Below are 26,706 nucleotides of genomic sequence, written 5' to 3'. Positions count from 1 at the left end.
TGAGCTGGTGAATCGTTCAATGGCAATGGAAAAGTTGGGTCATGGTCATCACCTTTTACAGCATAATGTATCGTATACGTTATATACATTGGGAAGTAGGAGCTTTCATGGGCACCTCTTCACTCTGCTTCTCTGCCATTGAGAGAGGGCTCTCGTTTTTTTCAATGTGAGGGCAGAATGGAGAGGCATTCCACCCATTTTCTCAAAAAACTTAATTCCCATTTTTTCATTTCTCAACAACTTTACAAGTGGCAAGCTGGTAATTGACATGCCTTCTCAAAAACTGGAATCGCTCTCATGGCGGATGGCCTTCCTCATCACATGGAGTTCTTTTCTTATTGGTGGGAATGAAACAAACAACCCGCAGATGGGGGTATTCGTGAAAAAGTAGTACTGTCATTGGTAAGTTGTAAAAGGGAGCTTTACAAAGAGCCTACACGCCTACTCTATTTACATCCACAACAATACACACACCAAAAAGGAGCCTATGCAACTCTCAGCTTGTTGTTCATTGAGTCGTGATGGCTCACGTGACCTGCTGGTTTAGCCTTGCAGAAGCGGTCACCGTGTCCGCGACCCCTCCCGGATACGTAGTCAGGTTAGGATTGTTGCGCAGCTCCGCACCGGTTACTCTCTCTGCATCTTGAGCAGTCACGGCCTTGTTGCGGACGGTGATGACCGTGGCCTCCATCGCGTCGCCGATCGTGAACGCGCCAGCCGGCGCCGGAGTCGAGAAGTGCTCCACCACCTGCCCATCCACCGACTCGGTCACGACCCGGAGACCCAGGACGTCCCGCTCCGTCACGGTCATCCCCTCGCCACTGGCCGCCAGAGAGCGCTCCGTGTGCCCGACCAGGCCGGCGTTCTCGTTGCGCCTCGCCGCCGACTGCATCGTCGAGGCGGCACCGCCCTTGGGGTTCCCCCCGAGCACCAGGTTCTCGGCCGTCTGCATCATCGCGGCGTCCCTCGGGGTCACCGGCATGTCCGCGAGCCCGCCGGAGACGTCGAACACGTCGCCGTACTTGATGGGCTCGGTCCGGGACTGGCCCTTGGTGTTGTTGGTGGGTCTCTGGGTCTGTCCTTGGCTCATATTTTCGGGCGAAAAGTAGTCGGATTACGGCCGAATTCAGAGTAATAGCAAGAGGGTAGTCACTGAAAACTACAGAAAATTCTCAAAGACTAAATAGTCACTGAAACTGAGGGGTCTTATAGTAACGTGTATGGCGGCACACCGTGGACGTACGGACACGCAAGTTTTGATTTTTTTTTCATGGCACGTGTCAGGCGTCTTACTTTCGTGTCAACGTGCCGGTCTTAGATCACACCACGCTTCTTCACACGTGTGTAAAGGTCGGTACTGATGGTATTTTGGGGATTATCTATTACGGTGGTGGCAATTTTGGCCAACCGTGCGGGGTTGTGGGGGTACTTATGGTATTGCGATGGATTGCTCTGGGAATGTAAATGGTTCGGGTCTTATTTGACATACCAATAATAATAGGGTCTAATTGGATCTAACATTAACAGTAATTGAATATATAAGAGTGCGAGCTGGTCTGGTAGAGTCTTGATCGTGATATATCAGAATTTAAAATCATATTTTTAGCAGTAGATCCCAATCGTTTGGATTCGAAAGAAATTTCATGCAATAGAGTTAGATCCGGATCCAAATCTTACGTTATAGAACTGAATGCGGTAAAAAGGATTGGAGAGGACCCAGATCCATGGACCTTGGACGGAAGAGCAACCAAAGGACGTTGGAAGCCGTTCATTTTGAAGAAAAAGTGCTTAAAACAATTCCCAACCGCTCATTTTGCAACTATCCATGCCGTTCATCTGAAAATGAACGGCATCCAAGATCCGTTAGTTGCTCTTCCATTCATGCACTTTTGGACCTGAGGTGGGTCCAATACCACTCCTAATTCATATGTGGGTTTTATCCTGTCAAACATGTAAATGAGGATGCAAACGGTTCTGATCCAAAACAGCTAATTCCATTGGAGAGTCGGATCCAAAACAGCCAAAATTTGCAAAACCTCCTTTCTGGATCCGATCCATATGCATCCCTACTTGTAATTTGTAAAGCCTCCTTTTCTTTCAAGATAATATTTGTATTGATCTAACATGCCTTTTGTCAGATACTGCTTAGGATCTCAGGTTGGATCAGGTGATATATCAAAACATAAATTCAACAAATGAAAACCTCGTTGTGGATCCATGCCGTTCATTCACGTGGATGAGCGGCCTCAGAGGACCCCCCTGACTAGGAGTGTCAATGATCTAATCCGCACCCAGATGACTGAACCTGAATCTGATTTTTGCAGTACCGTACCGGGTCTAGACCCAGGTTTATTGAGGATTACGTGAACAAACTCATCCATGTTCGATCAAATAACATTTTTTTTTCGTATTGAAAAATCATCTTAATCGAAAATCACGTCAAATCCTTATTTGCTATGAAATTTCACAAATCATACTTGACTCCATATACTAATCTTATCCTTTAACCCAGTTTTTAATCGAACCTCTTTCTTTATCACCAAACGTGACCTTGCTACAGATTGGGTCTGGGTTAAACCCAACCCATTGACATATTTACCCTATACAAAAGGAGAAGCTGAAATCTGTAAAACTAAAAAAAATATGTAAAATTAGGTTTTTTGCAAATCTAAATCTGAAAATGCATTCGGCATGGTCCATTTGCTTGGAATTGAATATTGGATCAACATAATTGAATCAAAAATATGTTTTTTTATGCTTGCATATTTATGAGAATTCTGAGCCATTGATTTTCAAGTCTTAAAAGATCCTTCTTATACATCGTAATCGGATGATCCAAGAGTCTGTTTCTATAAAACCATGCATGTAGATCTCATCTGTAAGGTCAAATTTAAAAAAAAAAACTATAAAAATCTCCATTCATACCAGGTTACATATTTTAGTTACACATACAAAAGATACCTCTAAACTGCTAATATATATATTGCTAAACTCATTTGATGCTAAACCGCATGCTAAGACTCAACGTGTGTTTTCGCTTGATTAGAGAGCTGCATCACTTGACTCAACAATAAACCGTGCAACTCGGTGAGAGTAGCTTGATCATGACGTGTAGCAATAGATATTCTAAAAAGGCAGAATATTCAACTGGTAAACCATAGAGAAGATGAAGGAACATATCATCATCATCCTTGGGTTTGGATGCCATGGCAAGCTAGTATGATAACACATTCCCCCACTTAAAATATTCGCTAATGGACATAGAACCCTTCTTAAGAGTTTGCTGTTGTTCTTTCAACTGATAACCCGGGAGCGAGAGTGAGAGTGAGCAGCAGCATCCAGCTTAGCAACAGCTAGTCTTGTCAAACTCATGAGACATAATCAGGATTCAACTCTTGGCCTTTTCCATCACCCAACTCCCTAAACTGTGAACCGCACCACTTTGACTCATCTACGAAACCGTAGAGGTCACATGACAGCAGTAGGGTATGAACTATGATTCCCACAACATGTAATTATTTAATGTGAGTTTAGCACTAAGTATTTTAAATTAGTGGGAGCTGGCAACAATGGAAGAGAGCTACTTAGTTGTGATGAGGAAACCGATGATGAAGCCATACCAACAACGAAAATTGGCCAACTTTATTATTTTTGTATTTATTTTTGAGTTTTTTGTGACTAAAAACCTAGTTTTGCCAAAACCTTGTTTTTAAGCAAAACCAAGTTTTTGGCAAACCAGATTTTGCCCCTTGTCATCCAAACATGGCTAAGAAAGTGTAAAGGAAAGTAAGGAGAAAACAACAATAATAAATAAATAAAATGATATAAAATATAATTAAATCATGTATGCATTGCTTTAAACAAATTTTAAGTTTTTTGTTTAAAATATATAAAATGAATGGGATATAAAGTATTGAATAAGCTCATATTTATATTGAGAGAAGCAAACTTTTTTATTTTAAAAATAAGTTTTTCTAAATTGTTGAAAGCATGAAAGAAAGATATGGATAAAGCCGGGAAACAAGCTGAATGATCCAAACAACAGGTGTTCAAGCTCGGCTCTTCTTTTATGGCGAGTTGGGCCAAGCACCAATCAAATGAGATGGCTCATTTATTACAAAAAAACAAAACTATAAGTAATAGAATTTGAACTTTATGCTTGTTGAGTAGGGTCGGCTGCTCGTGGCTAGGCTCATGTTTGGTTTGTTCAAACTCAAAAAAATAGGCTAGCCAAGCTGAACATGAACAATAGGTATTTAGCTAGCCTTGATACTCATTAAGTAGTAAGAAACATATATTTTAGATATATTTTACATATATTTTTTTTGCAGTACTATTTCTTCCAGCTCTAAAATAATGTATTTTTTTTTATAAACAGGGAGCTCAAAGTAGGCTCATTATGAGCTCGAACTCGACTTGGCTGGCCACAAGAATGAACCAGACTTGAACACCTCATGCTCAGTTCCTTCAGCTCTTTTATCAGCCTTATTCTTGAGCCAAGCTCAAGCTGTAATCTTATAGGAAAATTACATGGTTCAAAATTTGGACCTATTTTGTAAAAGCTAAATCTTTTGATTATTTATTTTTCGCTGCATCGTATCATGTAAAATATTTTTACTGCTTGACTAACCTGTGTAACCATACCAAAAGCAGCACACATGTTTATATTCAGCTTGTCAAGCTTATTAGAGAACCAAGAGCAGCTAATCTTATTTTTCAACCCTATGGGAATGTTTGGTTGCATGTCACGTGATTTGGAATCACATGAATGGAATCAAACGTGATTTGAAGTCATATGATTTTCAATCACATGTTCCACATGAGATTAAGTCCTGTTTGGAATCTCGGTGCTGGGATGAGCGTTTATGCATTTGGTGGTCTTGAGGTCAAATCTTGGTCAAACTACCTCGGTGGTACTGTTTGGAATCTCGACACTAATTAAGATGGGCGTTTATGCATTTGGTGGTCTTGAGGTAAAATCTTGGTCAAACTACCTCGGTGGTACTGTTTGGAATCTCGGCACTAAGATGGGTGTTTATGCATTTGGGATGGAAAGTGAGGCTCTTTCTCCTTTCTATTTACACTAAATCATGGATTTAGCAGCTGCCGCTTCTTCTTCAAATGCATAAACTCCATAAACGGCCATCCCAACTACAGATTTCAAATAGGCCCTTATGTGATTTCAAATCATATTTTGTTTCTCATTTGCGCGAGACTTAAAGTTACATATTTGGTTCGCTAAAAAGATAAGAATTCATTATGTCATTTGCATGAGAATCCAAATCACGTGTATGCAACCAAACATTGTGGGTGCTTAGAGACACGGAAGTGCAGGGGGAAATACATCTTGCACCATAATGCAATTTCCTGCATTATCTTGTTTATCTGGATAAGTGGGTAGCTTCACTTCTCAAGCGATCATTTGTGATTTTAAGTTCCTGGTAAATGTGGTAATAAATTGCAGAAATATCAAATGGTTTTCAATAAGGGCCTGCTTGCTTGTCACAGAAAGTGGACTCTTTTCGCAAAAACACATCGACCAGCATGCATTTTTTCGGGGCCCAAAATGTGCAAGCAAACATGAGAATGCGGATTTGCCTTGACAGGCGTGCAGAAATACATGCATAACCCCCTTTTTCTATGGAAAGTGTTCCCATGGGGGATCTGATCCTTTTTCTGTAACATCTCGACTTTTGATATCCTAATATTTTCCCATGTTTTAATCTATTAAAATGAATTTTATGCATAATTTATAAATTATATTATCGTATATTAGATTTTGCAAGATTTGAACCCCGAAATCACCAAAATTGGGTTCAAATTGGATTTGATTTGATTTAAGAACATAATCATAATTTTTTGAGCAAGAGATGTACCTGAAAGTTTTTAAAAAGGTAAAGGACAGTTTTTTGTAAGAAGTTATGTTAGGAATTTGCTTAAAAGATCTTGGTTTTATTGGGAATGACCGAATGATAAATAAATTAGCAAAAATGGGTTCAAGAATGTTATGAAGGGCATTTTAGTAATCTAAGCATGCACAATTGTCATTAACTTAAACAACTTAGTCCCCATTGTTTAATTTTGTTTAGCCACCTCTCAAACCCCCCTTTTTTATATGTGTATTACTATCTCTCTCACTCTCTCAATGAAACTCTCTCTTGTACGCACTTCTCATCTCCCTCACCTTCTTTTATCCTTCCCTTGCTCACAACTCAATCATGAGTTCTCTTCCACCTCTCTCCTCTGTTGGTGGAGCTGCGGTGGTGGAGCGTCTTTCGTCAATTGTGGAGTTCTGGTGTTGCTTAAAAGCACGTTTTTGGTGATTTTGAGGCATGGCATAGATTCACATTGTTAATGAGTGTAGATTCTAGTTTTGATCCTATACTACTCGTAGTGCTTACTAGTATACAAAATATGCATAGGAAAGTTTGTGATCAAAATAGAAAACACTGCTTGATTTATTAATTTTTATCATGACTTTAAGAAAAGATGAATTCTTACGTAGTTTGAGACCTTAGCATGTTAAATCATGTTTAGATGATTTCAATCTTTGAGTTCATAGCATTTTTAGATGTATTCCTGTTTAGATATCTGATTTTAGCATGCTTATTATTGTTTCATGCTTCGAATTACATTGGTTTGGAAGATGGCATGCAATAAATGGGTTCATGCTATGATATATTTTGATTTTCAGCAAGTTCTTTCATGTTATGAAGTAATTTGTGATGTTGAATTTATGAAAAAACTGGTGTAGATGAGTTTGGGATAGCCCTAGAAGTATTGAAGAAGAAATTTTGGACGTGTTAGGTGCATAGATCAATGTATTTTTAGTGTTTCGGAGGTGAAAATTAAATATAATTTTGTCACAGATCGACTCCTGCAGTTTTGGAGTCGACTCTTTGCACTATGTTTTGTTTGGTTGGCTCTGAGGATTGACCCTTGTGTTTTGCCAGAGTCGACCCCTGTTGGGAAGAGTCAACTCTTATTGGGTTGAGTCAACCCTTGAGACAACTCATAAACATATGAGTTGACCCTTGTAACTGGTGAGTTGACTAAAAAATAGATGAGTATATTGGTGAGTTGACTCATAAACAGATGAGTCGACTCATGCGACTTATGAAAGTGATTTTCTTGGCATTTTGACTTTGGGGATGGGATGTTAGGCTTGGGGTTGGATAAATTAGTTTAAAATTAGTTATGTATATACTGTAATAACTTTATTTAGTTCTTTTTTTAGTAACCTTTGTATAATAAGGTATGAATGTGAGTTTGAGTGGTCTAAGGAACCTATTTTGTGTATTGATGCATACTGAATATTATATGCTGCACTGAAATGTAAAATCCTATTATTTACAATTATGAATATTACACAAATGGTAATACCAATGAAAATAAATGGTTGTATATATACAGTTGGAATCATAGAATGACGATCCTAGAGGCATTTCACTACAAGAACGTGTTTGGATGTTGATACTTGGTACCAAGCAGGTATCTTAAGTTGGCCTTTGTGTTGACTGTCGTTGTATGTGTCGTGTCTTGGCCAAGACCAAAGTACCAAAATTGTACTATGTATTGTTTGTTGTTTATACTTTTGTGTATGTGGACTTTAGACATTTGGTCATTGTAGCTCATATTAGAGAAGTACTATAAGCTTTGGTTTTGGGTGCCAGTACCTAAGGAATGCAATTATTTTATTGGTTATGTGCCATTTTCGTGATGGTAGTTTTGTCTTTACCAAGATACAGGTATCGTAATATTACAATACATGAAGTGTTGGCTCAAGTTATCTTAACCACTAGGGTATGATGCAATAATGCATGCTATGTTATAGTTGTAAGCTTTTGCTATTGATTTGCGCCATCAGATATCAGTGAGTCAGTTTATCATATGTGTTATACTCACCTAATTTTTTTATGGTTCAAGGTAGCTTATGAGATATATTATACTCACTTGGTTTTCTCACAGTTTTAGTCAACTTGTTAAATGTATTATGCTCACCTAATTTTTTATGGTTGAGCTAGCTTATCAAATTTATTATGCTCACTGGTTTTCTTATAGTTTGAACCAACTTATCAAATGTATTATACTCGTCGGGTTTTCTCACGGTTTCAGTGAGATTATCAAATATGTTATACCCACCTAGTTTTCTCGTGGCTTCAATCAGCTTATCAGATGTGTTATGCTTGCCTAATTTTCTTGCGACTTCAGTCAACTTGTCAGAGTTGATACAAGGTACCAAGAAAATACATTGTGAGGTTGTGTAATATATAAGAACTTAATTAAAAACAATATACAATACATGTTGTCACTGAGAGTAACATGTACTCGTTTGATTTTTTTTATGGCTTGAGCTAGCTTGTTAGATGTGAACAAGTTTGCATCAACCTCATAGAAAGTTTTTAGGACAGTTGAGCGAGACTTTTGTCATATGGATCTAAGATATTCATCCTCTACCACAGGGCTTAGGAGACACTGGACTTCGATACTCGAGGCAAAGGTGGAGCTGCAACATCATGCCTAGTAGTGCACTATGTTGACTTCAAAGAAATGGATAAGGTCCCAGACTTTAGATTCAGAGAGGGATGTCTTAACCAAGGATCCTGAACTCTGGTCCAAGTGTGTCGATGGGGTTAAAAGACACAAGAAAATGTATAAATGAACACCCTTTGACGGGTCAGAGATGCCCACAATTTTCAAAGGAGTGGTGCCCCTTTGACGTAAACAAAATAATGTATGAACATAACATATAATGGAAAAGCAAGTAAATAAAAAGATTAATAAAATGTCCATGCATGTAGTTAGAGTTGGCATGTATCTATGTATTCAATGCCTGGAGCACTTGAGGGTCGAACCCTAAGTTGAGCGAGTCAACTCTTTTTGGCCTATATTGGTATTTCGTTATGCATTAAAAGTCGACTCTTGGAAATGAAAAGTTGTATTCTCTCTTGTGTATATTATGTCATTCTTTGAAAGTTGACTCTTAGATATATCAGAGTTGACTCTTTAGTTGTGTATGATGGATGTTTTTGTTGAGTTAAGAGTCGACTCCTAGGTTGTGAGAGTTGGCTCATCTTTTAATTTTAGATATTAGTATTAGCTTTTCTTCTATGATATGTATGATATAATTTTGATGTTGATTCTTGTTTGCCTTGTGTTTTTTGACATGATGAGTTATAGATGCTTGTCTTGTGATGTGTGTTGAGTGTTGGATCATGTTGAGATATTATTGTTTGTCATTACTTCAACTGTTTGAAGTGTTTAGTGGACAGTCGAAGGAGGGTGCATTGTATGAGACATTAAGACTCCTGCAGATTGGATTGATATTACGTTAATAATAGAGTATATTCCCCAACGATTATATTTTCAATGACTGAATGTATTTATATGCCAAAACTGAATGTATTTCAATATTGGTTTGTGCAAATAATGGTTGGTCCTGCTTTTTGAGTTAATGTAATCCGCTCGCAGTTTTTTAACCCTAATCGAATAGGTTTTTGCTGTCGGGTTTAAATAATAATAATAATAAAATATTTTCGCGTGTTTTTTAAATAGATAAAACCCGAGGTGCTACAATTTTAGCGGAAGAGGCCCGTGAGAAGTAAACAACCCCTTACTGAAATAAAAACGCGCGATAGGGGAAAACGTGGCACCCTATAAATAGCGGACTCGCTTTGCGCATCGCTCCTGAAGACTGGCATCTTTACCCTTTCCTCTTACCCTTTTAACGCGCCACTCCCCTGAGCCAAGAAAACCCTAATCCTTCTTCTTCCCCAAGAAATTCTATCCGCGATAAAATCCTAATTTCTCTTTCTGCGTTTTCGATCTCTCCTTCTTTCCTTCTTCGTGGACAAATTCCTATCCCTCTGCCTGTTCCGCTTTTGTTTCCTTTCTTGTACCAGATCGACTTGATTCGGCGATTTTCCACCGGTCGATTGATTTCCTGGGCAATCGGATCCCTAATTCTCGTTCTTCTTGGATTTATGGTTATGTGCAGCGGTGGAAGCACTAGTTTCGTGCATCTTCTCCGAGTTGCTGTCTTTGCGGAATCTTTGGATCGTATTTGAGAAGCGATGAGTTTTTTTATCTTGATTGGCGTTTGTGTGGAGTTTTGCGTCGATTTGGCGGTAGATGAGGCGTATTTTGGTCTTTAGAGGCGCGTTCCATCGGCCATCTGTGCCTTTGGAGTCTGTAGCGTCGTTCTCTTTGGATTTTGTCACTTTTATGCGGCGGTGGAAACCCTAGTTTTCTGTATTGATCTTCTTTGAGTTGGTTTCAATTTGGAATCCGGCGAATGGTGGATTTTTGTTCTTGATCGGCGATCCTGTGGAGTTTGCAGCGACTTGGTGGCTCTGGAGGCGTATCTTGGTATTTGGATGTAAAAATCTCCGACTTTTAAATTGGAGACCATTGCGTCCTGTTTCTCTCGTTCTGATACATTTTGGCGATCCAAGCAGTTGCTTTTTGAACTTGGAAATTTGAAGATCGGATTGAAGAGGCTGCTTCTTCGGCGTTGGTAGTCTTCATCGAGATCTAAATCTCTTCTGCATCCATTTCATTGATGCGAATTCTTTGCATATGCTGCAAAGGGATCTCGTTTGGCTGTTTGGTAATTTCTGATTGGATTTCTATTCTTTGATGCATCCGAATTGAGGCCTTTCAAGGAAGGTTGGGCACAGAAGTCACCTTTTCTGTACGCTCTGGTAGATTTTGGAGGCATCGAAGCAGAGTCTTGCATCTGTTTGTTGTTCAACGGGGTTTGAGAAGGATATGATAAGTTGTATCTATAATTTGTTTAGCTTAATATCAGGCTATTTTTTTTGTTTTTAGTTTCTGCTCTTTTTAGGGCAATTGTTCTATAAGATTTGTTCTTGTTATTCTTATCTGAGAAAGAAAAAAGGCAAAGAAAAAGGAAGAGAAGAAAGAATAAAACTAAAGAGAAAAAGAGATAATGGCTATATATTTTAAGTTTAAGAGTGCAAAGGACTATGACTCTATACCCATTGACGGCCATTTCATATCCATCGGAAACTTGAAAGAAAAAATATTTGAATCCAAGCATTTGGGCAGGGGTACGGATTTTGACCTCGTGGTGTCAAATCCCAACACTGAGGAAGGTTGGTTTCTTTGCTTTTTCAATTTAAATTCAATTTGATTTGCTGTTCATTATTTAGTGCGTATTGGTTGTGGCTTTGATCATTATATGGTTATACATATACATGTCGTCGTTGCAAAGTGAGGGGTTCTTTTTGTCACCTGTTGCACTTTGATCTTTCTGTGATCATGTGGGAAGAGTGACTGTTGTTGGGTCTTCTTATTTGGTTGTTATTGGGGTTATTAGGTTGATTTTTAGCATTGCGATCTTTTTGAAATCTTGTAAGACCACCAATGGTTGGATACTTTGAATGGTTTTGGAGTTCTTGAGAAGGAGGGGTGGGGGATAGGAGAGAGCTGTGAAGCTGGAAGAGATGAGGGGGTCGAGCCTAGCTGTTGGGTTCGGTGGAGGAAGTTGTTTTGAGTTGATATACACATTGGAACTTAGTGTCCGGCAAGATGCTCGAGTTTTGGCTTTAGGCAATACTGATTATGACATCTTGGTTTCTTTGGTGACTCTGCAAGTCCATGTGAACATGGTTGGATTGCCTGATTTGAGTTCAGTGCATGGTCACTCAGGACCAATTCCTACAATGAGTTGCTAGGGAACTCTGGGTTGTACCTGATATGCAGGCATGGCCAGAGTCTCAGGTTGAATCCCATGTATACGATTATTAATTTTGTGAGAGCGCTTTAGTTCATTTGCTGTACATGATTAATTTATTGTATTCACTTAGGAATGAGAACTCCTACATCATCTCCAAGCTGGAATTTTCAAATGGACCCAATTTTTATTTTAGATACTCTGAGAACTGTAAGTGGTGTGCTTTTATGTTCTCCAGTCCAAAATCATTATTGTTTTTTTTTTGTGGTAATATTTAATAAAGGTACTCATTTTGAATGCATAGCTGTCAATAGGCGAGAAGCAAATCATAGTTACTGAAATAAATTCAAGAATCAAAATTGAAGTTTTAGTGTCTGGTTTGGGCAAATGAAAGCTTTAATTAATCCACCCCCTCCCCCCTCTTTGCTGAGTATCCAAAAAGAATATGATCCATCTGTATTGATGGGGAATTGCTCCATTCTGGCCACATGGATAGATCTAGTTTTTGCAGCTTTTTTTAGATCTTGTCCCCTGTTGAATTTCAGAGTATCTCGATGAAGCAATGTTGCTGCCTAAGAACACATCTGTTCTGGTGCGCCGAGTTCCTGGAAGACCTCGCATGCGAATTGTTACTGAAAGAGAAGAGTACTACTGCTATCTCTTGCTCTGTTTTTCAATCTTATGTTCTATTTTTGCAGACCCTTTTTGTTCAGACATTTGAGAGTATAATCTTTTTCTTTTTTCTGGGGTTGTCCTTCCCCGCCCCTTTCTATGAATTGGATTGCCTATTTGTGTTTGGGATGGATCAGGAACTCCTAAGTTATAAGACTACTGCTGATATTTATCTTTTTGCTTCCACCGTCTCTGGGGTTAAGAATTCTTTGAACCTCCGAGTTATATTGAGAATCCTGAGGTCAGCGGTCTGTCTTATATGTGCAGTTCAAAGGAGACAGACAGCCACACCGATAAAGGTCAACAATCCAAGAGCAGTTTTCAGCTTCCTGGTGCTTCACAGACTAATTTTGTAAGCTTTGGCCTCTTGAATTATGTATATGCGGGTTCCCTGAAATCCTGCCCTTTGATGCCATTTTCTATGTCATAGATAATCATATATTGCCTTCCACTGCTACTAGATTAATGTTGTGCATCATACATGTTGGTTGCTTTTAAATGGTTGCTCATGTTGTTGATAATCTGTTTTGATGGATTTTGCAGCCTGAAGAGTGGGATGAATTCGGAAATGATTTATATGCTATCCCAGAACCCCCTCAAGTTCAGACCCCTCAAGTGCTGGAGTCTATCCCTAGCAAGATTGAAGAAGATGGCAAGATCAGGGCTCATATAGATATGGCTGACTTAGATTGGCAGCGGTAATTTTTCATTTACTTATATAACCATGATAGTTTCTATTTTTGGTCCCTTTCTATTGTTTGTTTGTTATGTTAATTGCTTAAGTAGACCTGCATTTTTCTCTTCAAGTGTTTTGATGTAGTCATCAGCTTTTTCCGTTTCTCTTCCTCTTCTTTTTGACAGGCAATTGCAGGAGGCATCGAGTTCAGGAAGAGGTTTCCGACGGGGCATTGGAGGGAGAATGATGCCTGGCCGTGGATTTGGTAATGTTCCTTTTGCTTTTTACTCCATGAATGTCTGGTTATTGTCCTTGTCATAGTTCTTGGTCGGTGCCCTGGAATTGGTTGAAGTTTTCTCTGATCATTCTTTACTCATCGACAATTTGTTCTGGAAGGCCTTTCACTTGAGTGATTTATGTTACCAGCCTACATGATTCTCTTTTTTTAGGTGTTTTTTTTTTTGGAAAATAACAAGGTGTAGGCTGGAAACAGTTTTCTAAGAAATGATGTAAATCCGGCTGCCTTTATATCTATCATGTTTGCATAGGAAATGTACCAATTACTCCCCCCTGTTACTCTACATTAGTTGTTGTCTAGGAAGTACTTTGATTATGTGCATATCTTGATAATGCTCATACCAAATGTATTGACCTTTTGATTTATGAAGTCTTGTATATGCAAATATTTGATGCACTTGCATTATAATTGTTAAGCTTCTTATTCTTTTATAGTTGGATTTTCAATCATTTCTCCACGCCCTCTGCTAAGGAGCTAGGTTGTCAGTATTAACAAGAAAAAATGTCTCACCTGTTAGGCTCTGAATTTGTATCTTCTCAAGTTCTGAAGGTTGATATTTCAATTCAAGTGCTATATAGTTAACAGTACTTTACCAAGTTCATTTCCACATTACGTCATCTTTTTACTGATGTACGTTTTTTTTTTCATTTTCTTTACCATTTTGTGTAGGAATGTGTGATTGACAAAATGGTTTATCTAGTTCAAGAGGTTTTTGAGTGTGTCAGATATACTTTGGAGGGCATTTGGTTCCTATTTAAACTACTTTATGATTCTCATTTTGCTTTTTGCTTTTTCACTAAAAAAATTCTACATTCAATATGTTGACCTATGATACAGCTCATATTACCATTGTTTAAGTTGTCACTGAAAATTGTTTGGCTAGATTTGGATGATGTTATTTCATGTTCCAAATGCTCCTTCTGTTTGAACCAGAGTCTGAAACCAAAATCGGATTTATGTTGTCTATCCTTTTTTTCTTAATCTTACCATCACAATAGGTATTTTGTTCTTATAGATGCTGAGAAAAATTCATATATGATTCTTCCCGTAAATGCTTTATATTTGTGTGGCAGCAAGCGTTTAACAATAGTGATGCTATTGTTGTATGCTTTGATCTGAAAACCATATTCTTTTAATTGAAGGTCGGGGTGGGATGGAATCAAAAACACCTCCTCCAGGCTATGTATGTCACAGGTGCAAAGTTCCTGGTAACGTTCATTGGTGATTTTCATGCTGGTTGATCTTTTCCTTGTCGTGAGGGCTTGGATCCTATTCAATCTTCACAATGACAAGGGGGTGAAAAATATCTATGCTATTTAATCATATTCTTTCCATCCTGTAGGACATTTTATTCAACATTGCCCCACAAATGGTGATCCAAATTATGACATTAAGAAGGTGAAACCGCCAACTGGTATCCCTAAATCAATGTTGATGGCAACCCCAGATGGCTCCTATGCTTTGCCAAGTGGTGCCGTTGCTGTCCTCAAGCCAAATGAGTAAGCATAGCTCCGTCAATTGTAGTTTGTCAATTTGAGTGGTGGTTACAATTTATGTGAATTTTATCTTTTTGACCAGGGCTGCCTTTGAAAAAGAAATTGAGGGCATGCCTTCTACCCGTTCTGTTGGTGAGCTGCCTGCTGAATTACGGTGTCCATTGTGCAAAGAAGTTCTGAAAGATGCTGTTTTCACAAGCAAGTGCTGCTATGAGAGCTTCTGTGACAAATGTATTCCTTTGCACTTTATCCATTTCCTTTGTTTGAGCTTCAAACTTATTGTGCACAATTCAGATGCCACTAGTACTATGTAACTTTATTGTGGTCATAGGATTTCGTGCATGTCAAACATGTTTGTTTATTGTCTTCTGTTGCTATTAATCATAGTCACATATATAGGCGATATTTTGAAAATATAGCGATAATATATCTGTAAAATCATAAAACAATATTAAAGGCAAAATATCACGATATTTTGAAAACATCAGACATTTATATATATCTCACGATATTATCGCGATAATATCATGATAATATAACAATATTATGAGCTATGTCACACGGACTCGGCTAGGGAGGTGCCGCACCCGAGTCGACACGCCCCGACACGGGTGCGGCCTCGGACACGGCCTGGACTCGGTCAACGCCGAGTCGGACTCGGTCAACGAGTCCAGGCCGAGTCCGTCTTAATTTTGGACTCGGTCAACATTGACCGAGTCCAAAAATGTCCATTTTTAGTACAAAAAAAAAGATCTTTTTATATATTTTTTAAAAATATATATATATAGCATGAGTCTTAAACATTAGGCCCAGAAAAAAAAATTATTCTTAAATATTATCATTTAATTCTCTCTCTCAATCTTAAAAGCTAATAAATTCTCATCCACGAGTACCAACACTTTTCATCCACCAAGTTCTCTCTCTTATAAAAGCTAATAAATTCTCATCCACGAGTAGCAACACTTTCTCATCCACCGAGATCTCTCTCTCTCTCTCTCTCTTTTTCAAATCTAGCTTTGAAAAATTAAAAGCTTTTAATGCTTTTAATTAATGTTATGAATTTTAGCAAAAGATATTTAATGCATTTACCAGAACATGCTTTTAGTTAATGCTTTTAATTAATACCTTGATGATGTTTTATTCCCATGGTAGCTAAGACTCGGCTGAGTCAATGATAAACTCAGCCTAGTTTGGTTCTAACCCAGTTATACTACTATTTTAACTCAGTTAGTTCAGGATCTGAGACAACTTGGAAGAGTCACGAGCCGAGTCCAAAATTTATATAGACATATGCACACACTGGATATATATATATATATATATATATATATATATATATATATATATATATATATATATATATATATATATATATATATATATAGCCGAGTCCCCGTGTCCAAAATTTTTAAAATTGCACCGCACCCGTGTCGCACCCTCACCCGCACCCATGTGACATAGATTATGAGTTACCTTTTACTCTTTTACTTCTTTTTTATATCTTAACTATGTTTTTCTTATTTATTTTATATTTTTTATTATATATATATATATATATATATAATCTAAACATGCTTAGGGATGGCAGTAGGGCGGGGCGGGGCGGGGGACAAGGTCTCCACCCCCGCCCCGCCTCAAGATTTTATCCTCTACCCCCGCCTTCATCCCCGTTTCATGTTCTCCATCCCCGGTTCAAACGGGGATGAGGCGGGGCGGGGAAAAGTGCACGTCCATCCCCGCCTCCATCCCCGGACGGGGGATGGATTTTAACCTTCGTCCCCGCCTCCATCCCCGTTTCATACCCTTCATCCCCGGTCCAAACGGGGTGAGGTGGGGCGGGGCCCCGCTTTCCCCCGGTCCACTGCCATCCCTAAACATGCTGTTTTTTTACTTATTTCTACTATTTTTATAGTTTTATATTTTTTTACGCACCTAGTTTTTCTCGAGATTTATCAACTAAACCTATATTATCGCAAAAAATTGCCTTGCCGAGATATAGCCGAGACCGATATTTGTGACTATGCTATTAATGATGAACTTTAAAAAAATTCTATTAGAAGTAGATCAGGGGGGTTATATTAGAAGTTTTTTGTCTATTAATTGTTTTTTGCTCTATGAATCATTTTGCATTGTGAAGGGACCTTACTTTTATGTTAATTTTTCTTGCGGTTCATTTAGATGGCAGTTGGCATTTATCTGCTGGAATTGTTACATACAATTATTTTCTGTAAGATTTTACAATGTTTGGGTGGAATGTATAAGGCCAATTTGATTTCCTTCATAGCTGCCAAGTCTTAGCTTCTTAATAAATTAATAATATTATGCATCTGCTTCAGGTATCAGGGGATATATAATCTCGCAATCAAAATGTGTTTGTGGGGCAACCAATGTACTTGCAGATGATCTACTGCCTAATAAAAGGCTTAGGGAGACGATCAATCGCATCTTAGAAACAAAAACGACTAGCAGTGCAGAAAATGCTGAAAACATGTTGCAGGTTCAAGGTCTGTAAATTATTATTGATATTGTTGTTGTTGATGATGCTGAAAGTGATAGTTTACTGTTTTTTGCATTTATTTTTTCTGATTGTGCAAACACAACTATGGATCAGCGCTATTCTGTGATTGTGAGCATATTATTCTTTCACTAGATGGCAAGTCTAAGAGAGTTTCATTTGCATTATAGATATGGAATCTGCTCGCTGCCCTCAACCAAATCCACCATCTCCCACTCTGTCTGCTACTACAAAGGAAGAGAACATGCAAATCGCCCCTAAAGAAAGTTCTCAAGTTTTGACGGTGGCTGTGGTCGAGGGCCTTGAGACAGCAGCGGTTGTTAGTGCTCCTCAGCAGTCGGTCGAGAAAAGTAAAGCAGCAAAAAGTGTGGATCAAATGGAGGTCACACATGAGTCTATGAGCATGAAGGATCCAGTTTCTCAGGAGAGTGCCCCGCAGGCAGAGGAGGAAGTCCAACAGAAGCTCTCTCTTGGCGATTCAGGTGCACATCTTATGAAGCAGGATGACTGTTCCTATATAAATCTGTCAGAGTATTACCAGAAGAAATAAACAGGGAAATTTTATCTCTTTATCATCTAATTTTGCTGCTTGTATTAGCATATTTAATTACTCATCCATGTTCCTAATGGAGTTCTATAATCCATAGTATGGAGTTTGACATTTTCTGCTCATCCTATTCTTTTTTCAGCTTCTGTAGAACTGTCTGATTCATCTGTACATTTGAACATTTGTATTCTCGTGGATGTTGTGCCCTACACATTCATGCTTGTTCTGTAATTTAGTTTGAATGTTATGATTTTAGATCATGGGCTGGTGAACTGTGTGCTTGTGAATATGTTTAATTTGTGAATTTCATGGTACAGGAAAAAAGAAGAAAAAGAGACTCAGACCACCTTCCAATCGTAAGTTCTCATGTTTATGTTTCTATATTTTAGTATGCAAACCTGATTAACCAAACATTGCTGTATGGCTTGAGGTATAATTGTACCTTCTTTTCTTATTGCAGCAATGGACATGCAATGGAGACTTTCTCAAGATTTTGGTGCCGAGAACTCTGTCATGCATGTTGGTCCTGCTGCCTATGGTTCATATTGGCCTGGGATGCAGTTTGGTTTCGATGGATATATGCCAGCTTATGGCGCTGCTATGCCATATATGGGTTATGCTCCATCCCCTTATGATGTAACTTTTGGAATGTTACCTCAGGATCCACTTGCTGCTTCTGGTTATATGTTGCCAGTTGTTCCTCCTCAGAGGTAACCTTGCTTGGATGTTTAATAACTTAATCAATTGTATTACTTTATTATTAATTTGTTATTATTCTTAATACATGGTATGGCTGGGTTAGCAAATAAGAGTGGCTTGTATTTTCTTAAAGCTTTAGGGAGTTTCCAGAGTATGGTGTTGGTACAAACCCCACACCTCCATTAATGTCCAGAGAAGAGTTTGAAGCTCGAAAAGCTGATCTTAGACGACGACGAGAGTCTGAACGGCGAAGTGAGAGGTAATCTTGAAAATCTAATAATCTCTTGTTGATATACCTAAGGCCTTATGCATCAATATTATGTTATTAAGAGACCACTTACTAATAACATCATATCATTCGATCCATCTGTGAGATCTGCTCTGGCCTTGCTTTATCAGTGACTTGAGCTTTTGACAGTATGAAAATTTTCAAGTTCTCAGTTATTTTTAACTAGTCTCTATAGTTGAAAATCTTTGGACTATGGCTATTTGTAGCTGATAAGCTGCATTTCTGGGCATTCAAGTCATTATTCCTGCATCATTTTGCAAAACATGGTTTTTAGAGTGGAAAAGGTTGTAGAGATTGTAGCCTTTTTATGTGGCCTATGGTCCTGAATGCGCAGAAGCTTCTTAGGCTGCTTTATTTGGTGAATAACTTGGGGGCATTTGTTGTCAACTTGGGTGACTTTGCTATTAGAGATGCTGTTAGCTCTCAGCCTTTATTCATTAACAGACAGGCTGAAGGATGTATGCCTCTAATTTGTCATTGCTTTGTGTTTGTTGCTTGTTGAAAACTGAATGCTAATGTAATCTTGGAGTTGAAAGCTGAAAAGCTGTGGGTATGATTTATCAGGATACTAGATCATAATTATTTTTAGCAAATAATTATGGTTAATATCCATGCATTTAAGGTCGATAATTATGAAAATTTTTGGGACTGGTTCTTTAATCATCTTAGTGTAATGAAACACTATCACACGTCCATAGCATGATAGCTTTTGATTACTGCTGCTGCTGCTCTCTCTCTCATGGTTGGTTTCAGTTGAATAATCATAGTCTTTGATGTGCAGGGAGAGCTCCAAAGACAGAGACCTCGGGATCAGAGAAGTAAACACTGATGCTGATGCACATCCATCGATGAAAAGGAAATCTGTATGTATTTTCATTCTGTATCTGTTAAACTTTCAATGGAAGTTTTGCTGCCATCTCTGCTTTGGGTTAAATTACCAGCCTACCGTTATATTTGGTCAAGGACATGAGAGGGCCTCGGATACAAGAGAACCTTACAATCTTGGGGCCATTTCTATTTAAAGATGTCCTCCAGATTTTGGTAGTCCTTGGCTGAGATATTTTATCCCAGGTAGTTTCTGGTTATTTTCCCCAAAATTCTCTTTCCCTGGATGCATGTGCAAGTGCTCTGGTATATTTGTGTGTGTGTGTGTGTGCCTTCTTGCTTGTGCGCATGCATCCACACCTTTTTTTTTGATAGGCAAGCTGGGGTTAGGCAGAACCCCCCCAGTTATACTTTGAACTTGCAACGTCCCAACACAAGGTGACTTGCACTAACATCTCCTAGCAAACAAGCGGAGCTCCTGTTGGTCTGTTTAATGCGGATATAAGGTTCAGGAGTTATTAGGTGGTTGTCAATCCAGTAACTTTGTTAAAAATTGCTGCTAAGCATGACTGCGCGTGCTAAGAACTAACATGCAGCAGCTTAATGTGGTGCCACCAGCAACGTCGCTGCACAATGTTGCGCCTAAGGTTTAACATGAATGTACGCTGATCTTGCATGTAGCTAGCAATCATCTGCACGTATTCATTCATGACCAACATAACAATATGTTCTACCTCCATGTTATGTAAGTAGGTTACCTCCACACCGTGGTAGCTACGGTTGCAGGGCCTACAAACCTATGGTTTTGCAGGAGTTTTATGTGAACAAGCGGGAGAAAAGTTAGGAATCCTAAGGGGGGCGCTTGGAAGCCTTGGATCTCTGATCTGAGTTGATGTGGGGCATGCTGATGTGGTGCGGGCCCCATAGCCAAGATCCAAGGCTATTCTGACAACTTACCTGTGTATCAACCATGATGCTTATGGAGCTTACTAAGGAAGACCCAGTATGAATATGTTTAATGAGTGAGGTCTTGAAGATTTCTACTAACTCAGCCAACTATTATTTTGCCTTTGCTCTGTTTGGGAGCCGGTGTTGGATCAGAGATAAGAGGGCTGATGGAGTGTATAGGAAAATTGTTATGAGAATGGAAATGGCAACAACATCCTTTTTTATGATACAGTTGAAATTGGGATGAGGCCATTTCCATTCCCCATCTCCCTACTCGGGGTTTACCAAACAAGCAGTGGGGTAGGGGATTTCGGTGAATCTCCATCGCCCTCTCAAATGCAGCTCCCAAAACGAACCTTGCTGAAAGAGATTGTGCGAATCATCATGCGTGATGGAGCTAATATCTACGTTCCTTTGGTGACTTGGCCATGCCATTGGATTTAATTGCTCTGTTCGAAATAGTTCAAATTGCTGCCGTCTGAAAATTTCTCCCGTGCGGTTCAAAGGCTCGCCACCTCTGGCTTTATGACTTGATGCTTTTGCCCATGGCACATCAAGGTGCTTCGTATTTTGATGAAGTCTCAAGGCTAGACATCCTCAGCTTGCACTTGGTTTGCGTGGTTTTGAGATGGGATGAGGGGATATAAAAGACATGGTTTGGAGGGCCATTCCGATGATGTGCTGCAAATCAAATGGATGCGTCCGCTCTATGTGCATAGCGACCATGCAGGCCATTCATTATGTATTCATGTGATTTGCAGCACATGTATCTCAGTGCCTGAATTGCCCCAGATGAGGTCTATTGCTGCAAGGTCGAAGTTGGGTTTTGGGTGTGCTCCCTGGTGGGCAGGGGGACTTCAAGTGTTTTACTTGCCGGAGGCCAGTCAATGTGTAATCGGTTAAGGGAAGTGTTTTTCCTGGATTGTCCAAAAAAAAACCTCTATATTTATTTTTCTGTGGTCATCGTTGAACATCATCAGATGTGTTTTCTCAGAGAGAGAGAGAGAGAGAGGTGGTCCTTGTATCTGCAAGAAATGAGGGTCCGCGCGACTGACTGTCATATGCTTTCCTGGCTGAGACATGTAGTCAGCCCCTTGTTCTATGAGTGCTCTACGTTTTGCACGCCTCCCACTTCCCTAGAGGTTTTGATAAACCAAGGCCATCTGATGTCCGGGATTAAATGATCGGAGGGTCGTAGGCTTGCTTTTACGTTTCATTGTGCTCGCCATATATGGTTCTTGCTAACCGGTTTTACTGAACCAAATTTCTGTTGTGCAATCACAGTTACAAATGTTTTCCCAATATTTTAAGAATAAGAAAGTCTTCAGAATTCACTATATTTCAAAGTATTGTTTAATTATGAAAATGTTTTCTTTTCCATCTTCCAATATTTGAATTTATCACGAAATTTTCCCTTGCCTAGAGAGTCTACCCAGAACAGAACATGGAGAAGTTCCTCTGTAGGCAGGTCCTGTATTTTGTGTTAACCGAAACTTGTCTATTTTGCGAGAGAGAATCTTACATTACCTGAGGAGGTGTCAGCGGTCAAGTATCGTGATTTATTTCCTGGTTGTTTCCAGTGTCTTTATGTGGAATTAAGGGTCAAAATGTACTGCGAATCCGCGACTCAGTTTTCGTTCTTATGAACGCTATAGAGTAACTTCGTGTTTTCACGTCAATTTTTTTTATCTCGGGTACTTTCTTTCTGATGACTTAAACAATAGAGATAAGGGGAAAAAATAGAGAGTTGGTCTTGGTGCTTGGTCAACATTGGCCTATGTTTACAGTCCTTTATTGACGTCTCTCTCTCTCTCTCACACACACTCATATACATATATATAAAATGGTGGGTCCTGATATTTTTATGGAAAAAATGAATGTTTTCATTATGCATTTATTGTTAGAATAGAATGGATCTCTAATAGTATGATTTATGCTTGATTGCAGAGACTGATGTCTCATGCTGCCAGTTTGGACCGATCCGAAAGAGCAATCAGTCCTCCGCTGAGTCGTGATGTGTACTTGGCTCGCCTGTCACCTAGAGCAGCTGCGAAGCGTAAACCCGAACATGATGAGTACCCGGTCTCTGACGTGAAATTGGCTGACCAGAAGCAGAAAGTCAGCGTCTTCTCGCGCATTAGCTTCCCGGATTCTGCCGATGCCAGCAAGAAGCACAAGGGGCATGAGCCTGTGAATGGTTCAAAGGAGCACGCCACCACCCTGGCGCCTAGCGGCGCTCGATCTTACCACGACGATCGGGGGAAGCAGAGCAGCCGGAGATCTAGCCACGAAGATTATATTGACGATGAGGATTCCCACTTCAAGAGGAGGGGTTCGTCGTCGTCGCGATACAAGGCGGACGAGCGCGAGTGGGAGGAGGCTCGGAGCCACGAGTATGGTCGAGTCTATGACCGCCCGCGAGAGAGAGAGCGATCGTCTAGGCATAAATAAGTTGGTGTTGTGTATTGCGTTTGGAATGCATTTACTCCATAAAGGGCGTGTGTAAACCTTCACACCGATGGAAGAGAGCGTCTGTAAAGACGGAATAGGGCACCCTTATATTATCATTATATCAAAGAATTCTTTTTCGAATCATGTTCTCTCTTTCTGTTTTGCTGATGTGTTCAAATGACAATCTTCCTATTTTAATTACTTGGGTCTCTGTCACGGGGACACGGGTCCTGGTGTCTGAGAGTCGCATGACATGTTATGACCTGTTTGGAGTTTAAACATTTATTTTATATATTTTCTTATGGTTTTAAATTTTAATAACATTGTCAGTAATAAATATATTTTGGTATATGTTATAATATTAAAATGTTATTTTAGCCAATTAAATAATAGAAAATCAGTGTCCTCATGTCCTAGTTTTGGAGGTATATATTTGCAGTATCATGATTTTTTTGTTGGAGAATTAGAGAAAAATCACCTCACTTACCAAGTTTATGGGCTTAAAACTATGGATGTCAATTAATTGTATTTTATCCGTCCGACTATATTTAATTCTGTTTAGTTGCATTGGGTAAGCCAAAACCATAGCTGATTATAATTGGATGCGCATATGATTTTGATTTTTTTTTTTTTGCTACCGAATCTGATAAACATCTGAATTTATAAGCAGATCTGGCATCAGCTTTTTACCATCTGAACCCGAATATGAATTCGAATCCGTTTAACCAACATCAGATTAGTCGAATATAGTAATGGGCACATCTGATCTGAATCCGAACCGTTAACATCCTTAGAACACTAGGTCGCCCTTTTCCATCAAGGAGTACAGGCTGCTTTGACCTCGCAGCAAAGGACACGTACCTGTGGGTTTTGAACTGTGACGTCCCATCAGCTTGGTGACCATCACGAGTCACTATTAACAGACGAGCAGAGCTCTCGTGGGCATGTTCCTACATTCATGCTTGTTTGACAATGTCAAAAGGGAGTTGTGTACTCTGTCAATGTGGACAAAATTTGTCCATAAGGACCATACCTTTGTGAAAGAAATTTGTCTTCAACGACAAGGCAATTTTGGCAACCGTTTCAAACCCGAGACAAGCATTATGGATTATACAGCACATAGGACAAGATAATTCTTACATAAGGGATGATTAATGGAGGTTAATATTTTGTTTTTTTGTTTTTTTTTGAAAGGCAAGCTGGGGTTAGGCAGGTTGATTAATGGAGGTTAATATTTTGTTTTGTTTTTTTTGAAAGGCAAGCTGGGGTTAGGCAGACCCCTACCAGTTACACTACATACCATTGGGTTTTGAACTTTCAACGTCCCAACACATGGTGACGTGCACTAACAGCTCCTACCAAACAAGTGGAGCCCGCCCCCCCCCCCCCCCCCCCCCAGTTGGTAATGGAGGTTAATATTTATTTGGTGATGTTGATGGCACAAAACTGTAGCGAGTTCATGACGAGCCAAACCAAGCTGAGATACGAGCTGATCGGTGCTGTAGCAATACCAGCTCAAGCAAGCATGCATGGCAAGAAGTGAACTATAAGGGCACAATGGTTTAGTTCAGAGATATACCTGGAAACTATGCAAATGCCCATGGCCAGCATATCCTGGTAGGACTAGAGGCAATGATTTATCAGCAATGTCCCTCAACCGACTCAACTCCGGCAGCACCACCGACCCCAAGTCCGGCCTGTCCTTCCTCCTCAACTCTAAGCACTTCAACGCCATCTTAGTGAACGATATAGTGTCCTCCATGGGCCAGTCATGAACAACAGGGTCCAGCATCTCCTCAAACACTCCCTTCTCCATTGCGCTCTCAATATAGTGAGCAAGCCCCATGGGTGGCTTTGCAGTCAGCAGCTGCAGTAGTATGATACCAAGTGCATAAACATCAGACTTATCAGCCGAATTTTAACTCATAGATGTGTTAAACATGATTTATTTGCTAAAGATCAAAACTTGGATCCTGGGAGCAGTTTCTTCGTCTCTCTCTCTCTCTCTCTCTCTCTCTCTATATATATATATATATATATAATATATAATAGGCTTAGACGTGATTGGATCAGATTCAGTAATATGCCTAGATCTAAATGGATTCTGACTAGAGGTGGGCACTGGGCCAGGCCGCCCCAGCCCACCATGGGCTGGGCCTGAGCCAGTATAATCGCTCCTGGCTTGGCCCCAACCAAGCCTCAAGCCCGGCCTGGCCTGAAGTGGGCTGACGCTGGCCGGGGCTGCGGCCCAGCCTGTTATTATATATATAACATAATATATAATATATATTATATTAAGCCCATGGGCTAACGGGCGGTCTGTGGGCCAGGGTTTTCCTAATTAACAGGTCGGCCTGTGGTCAACAGCCTGGTCGGCTCAGACCATTATTGGCCCAGTCCGGCTAAATGCCCACCTAATTCTGACCCATTTGCATCTCTAAATTCCAGAGTGCATAGAACTTGCATTTGATCTAAAGGATTGCTACATGTGGTTTGACCTGAGACCAGTTTGTGTTGTTTCAATGCACCGTATCCTTTTGAAGGAATCATGTCTGAACGTTGGTCAGTGCAGACTGTCCTAAAGTTGGACCATAAACCAGCCCGTGCAATGTGTTCAACGCATTGAAATTTGCTTAGTCTCGGCCCTCTTGGGTAGGGATAACAATGGTCTGGCTTCAACCACAAGAGCTATACGCATGACTAGGGGTGTCAACTGGTTGGGTTTGGTTCAGACCCAGGTGAAACCAGACTTGGACCTAATCTTCGGGTATGATATCGGGTTTGGACCCTGGTTTAATCGAGTTCATTATAAGAAAAAGCATACCCGAACCCAATAAAAACTACATGAACTAGACCCGGTAAAACCATATTTATTTTTTTTATCATTTTTACATTGAAAAATTGCGGGTCTTAATCAGAACTCGAGATGGATCCTGGTCTGCCTAGCCCTCCTTACAAGCCAAGTTGGACTGGCTGGCATCCAACTCACAAATGATTGTCATTGTCCAAGACCAGGCCTAGAGATCCATATGTGCCATATTTTGTGATTGTACATATACATTTATTTTGTGTTCATATATTCCTATATATGTCTCCTAGACCGGGTATCCAACATGTATAAATGCATGCAAATCGGGTCCATTTATTACGCTCCTAGTCTTGGACCGTGGCGAAGCTAAAAGTCTGTTCTAGATTGGATATAAACCAATTGGACTCAATCCGTTCAAAGTTCAATGTGGCCGGGCTTCCTATAGGATACTCATGGCTAGCTCAGCCCATCTTGGACCAGGATTTGCTTTGTTTTCCCAGCACCAGCCCAGTCTATGATGGGCTAGGCCCCAACCCTTTGATGGCCAGTCAAGTTGGAGGAACCCGATGAAGCTGGCCTCGTTCATGGCAGGTCAATAGGTATGTAAACGTTCAGATTCGGGTAAGTTGTAACCAATACCATATCCGATTAATTGGATGTTGGCTAAAAGGATTGAGATTTGGACAGTGAAAAGCAAATAGTATATCCAGTTTAATCGAATTCGGATATCCTTCGGATTTGGTAGAAAAGCTCAAAGCCATATCTGCATCAAATTATAATTGG

General features: G+C 39.7%; 2 protein-coding genes across 3 annotated transcripts; one reads left to right on the top strand and one right to left on the bottom strand.

Annotated features, from left to right (window-relative positions):
- Window positions 1–293: 293 nt before the first annotated feature.
- Window positions 294–1,090, bottom strand: LOC149829314 (late embryogenesis abundant protein D-34-like). Its single transcript, XM_090017343.1, has one exon. The coding sequence runs from the start codon at window positions 1,088–1,090 to the stop codon at window positions 527–529; it is 564 nt and encodes a 187-aa protein (XP_089873469.1). The 3' UTR covers window positions 294–526.
- An 8,597-nt stretch (window positions 1,091–9,687) lies between these two features.
- On the top strand, window positions 9,688–23,255 carry LOC149829313 (E3 ubiquitin ligase PQT3-like). Of its 2 annotated transcripts, XM_090018028.1 has the most exons (15): window positions 9,688–11,117; window positions 12,244–12,343; window positions 12,638–12,722; window positions 12,914–13,068; window positions 13,232–13,311; window positions 14,487–14,552; window positions 14,687–14,843; window positions 14,923–15,071; window positions 17,177–17,344; window positions 17,526–17,837; window positions 18,220–18,258; window positions 18,363–18,612; window positions 18,735–18,860; window positions 19,672–19,753; window positions 22,611–23,255. In XM_090018028.1, exons 1-15 carry the CDS (start codon window positions 10,952–10,954, stop codon window positions 23,112–23,114), a joined length of 2,439 nt encoding a protein of 812 aa, XP_089874154.1. In that variant the 5' UTR covers window positions 9,688–10,951; the 3' UTR covers window positions 23,115–23,255. The 2 variants fall into 2 exon arrangements, with proteins under 2 accessions (XP_089874154.1, XP_089874155.1); XM_090018029.1 differs by lacking the exon at window positions 12,244–12,343 and having other exon boundaries at window positions 10,989–11,117.
- The last annotated feature ends 3,451 nt before the right edge of the window (window positions 23,256–26,706 follow it).

The sequence above is a fragment of the Nuphar pumila genome, chromosome 9 (genome assembly GCF_984573655.1).
Source record: "Nuphar pumila chromosome 9, dmNupPumi1.hap1.1, whole genome shotgun sequence".
Classification (NCBI taxonomy): domain Eukaryota; kingdom Viridiplantae; phylum Streptophyta; class Magnoliopsida; order Nymphaeales; family Nymphaeaceae; genus Nuphar; species Nuphar pumila.
Note: the sequence above shows the minus strand (reverse complement) of the source record. Positions and strands in the feature narration are given on the sequence as shown.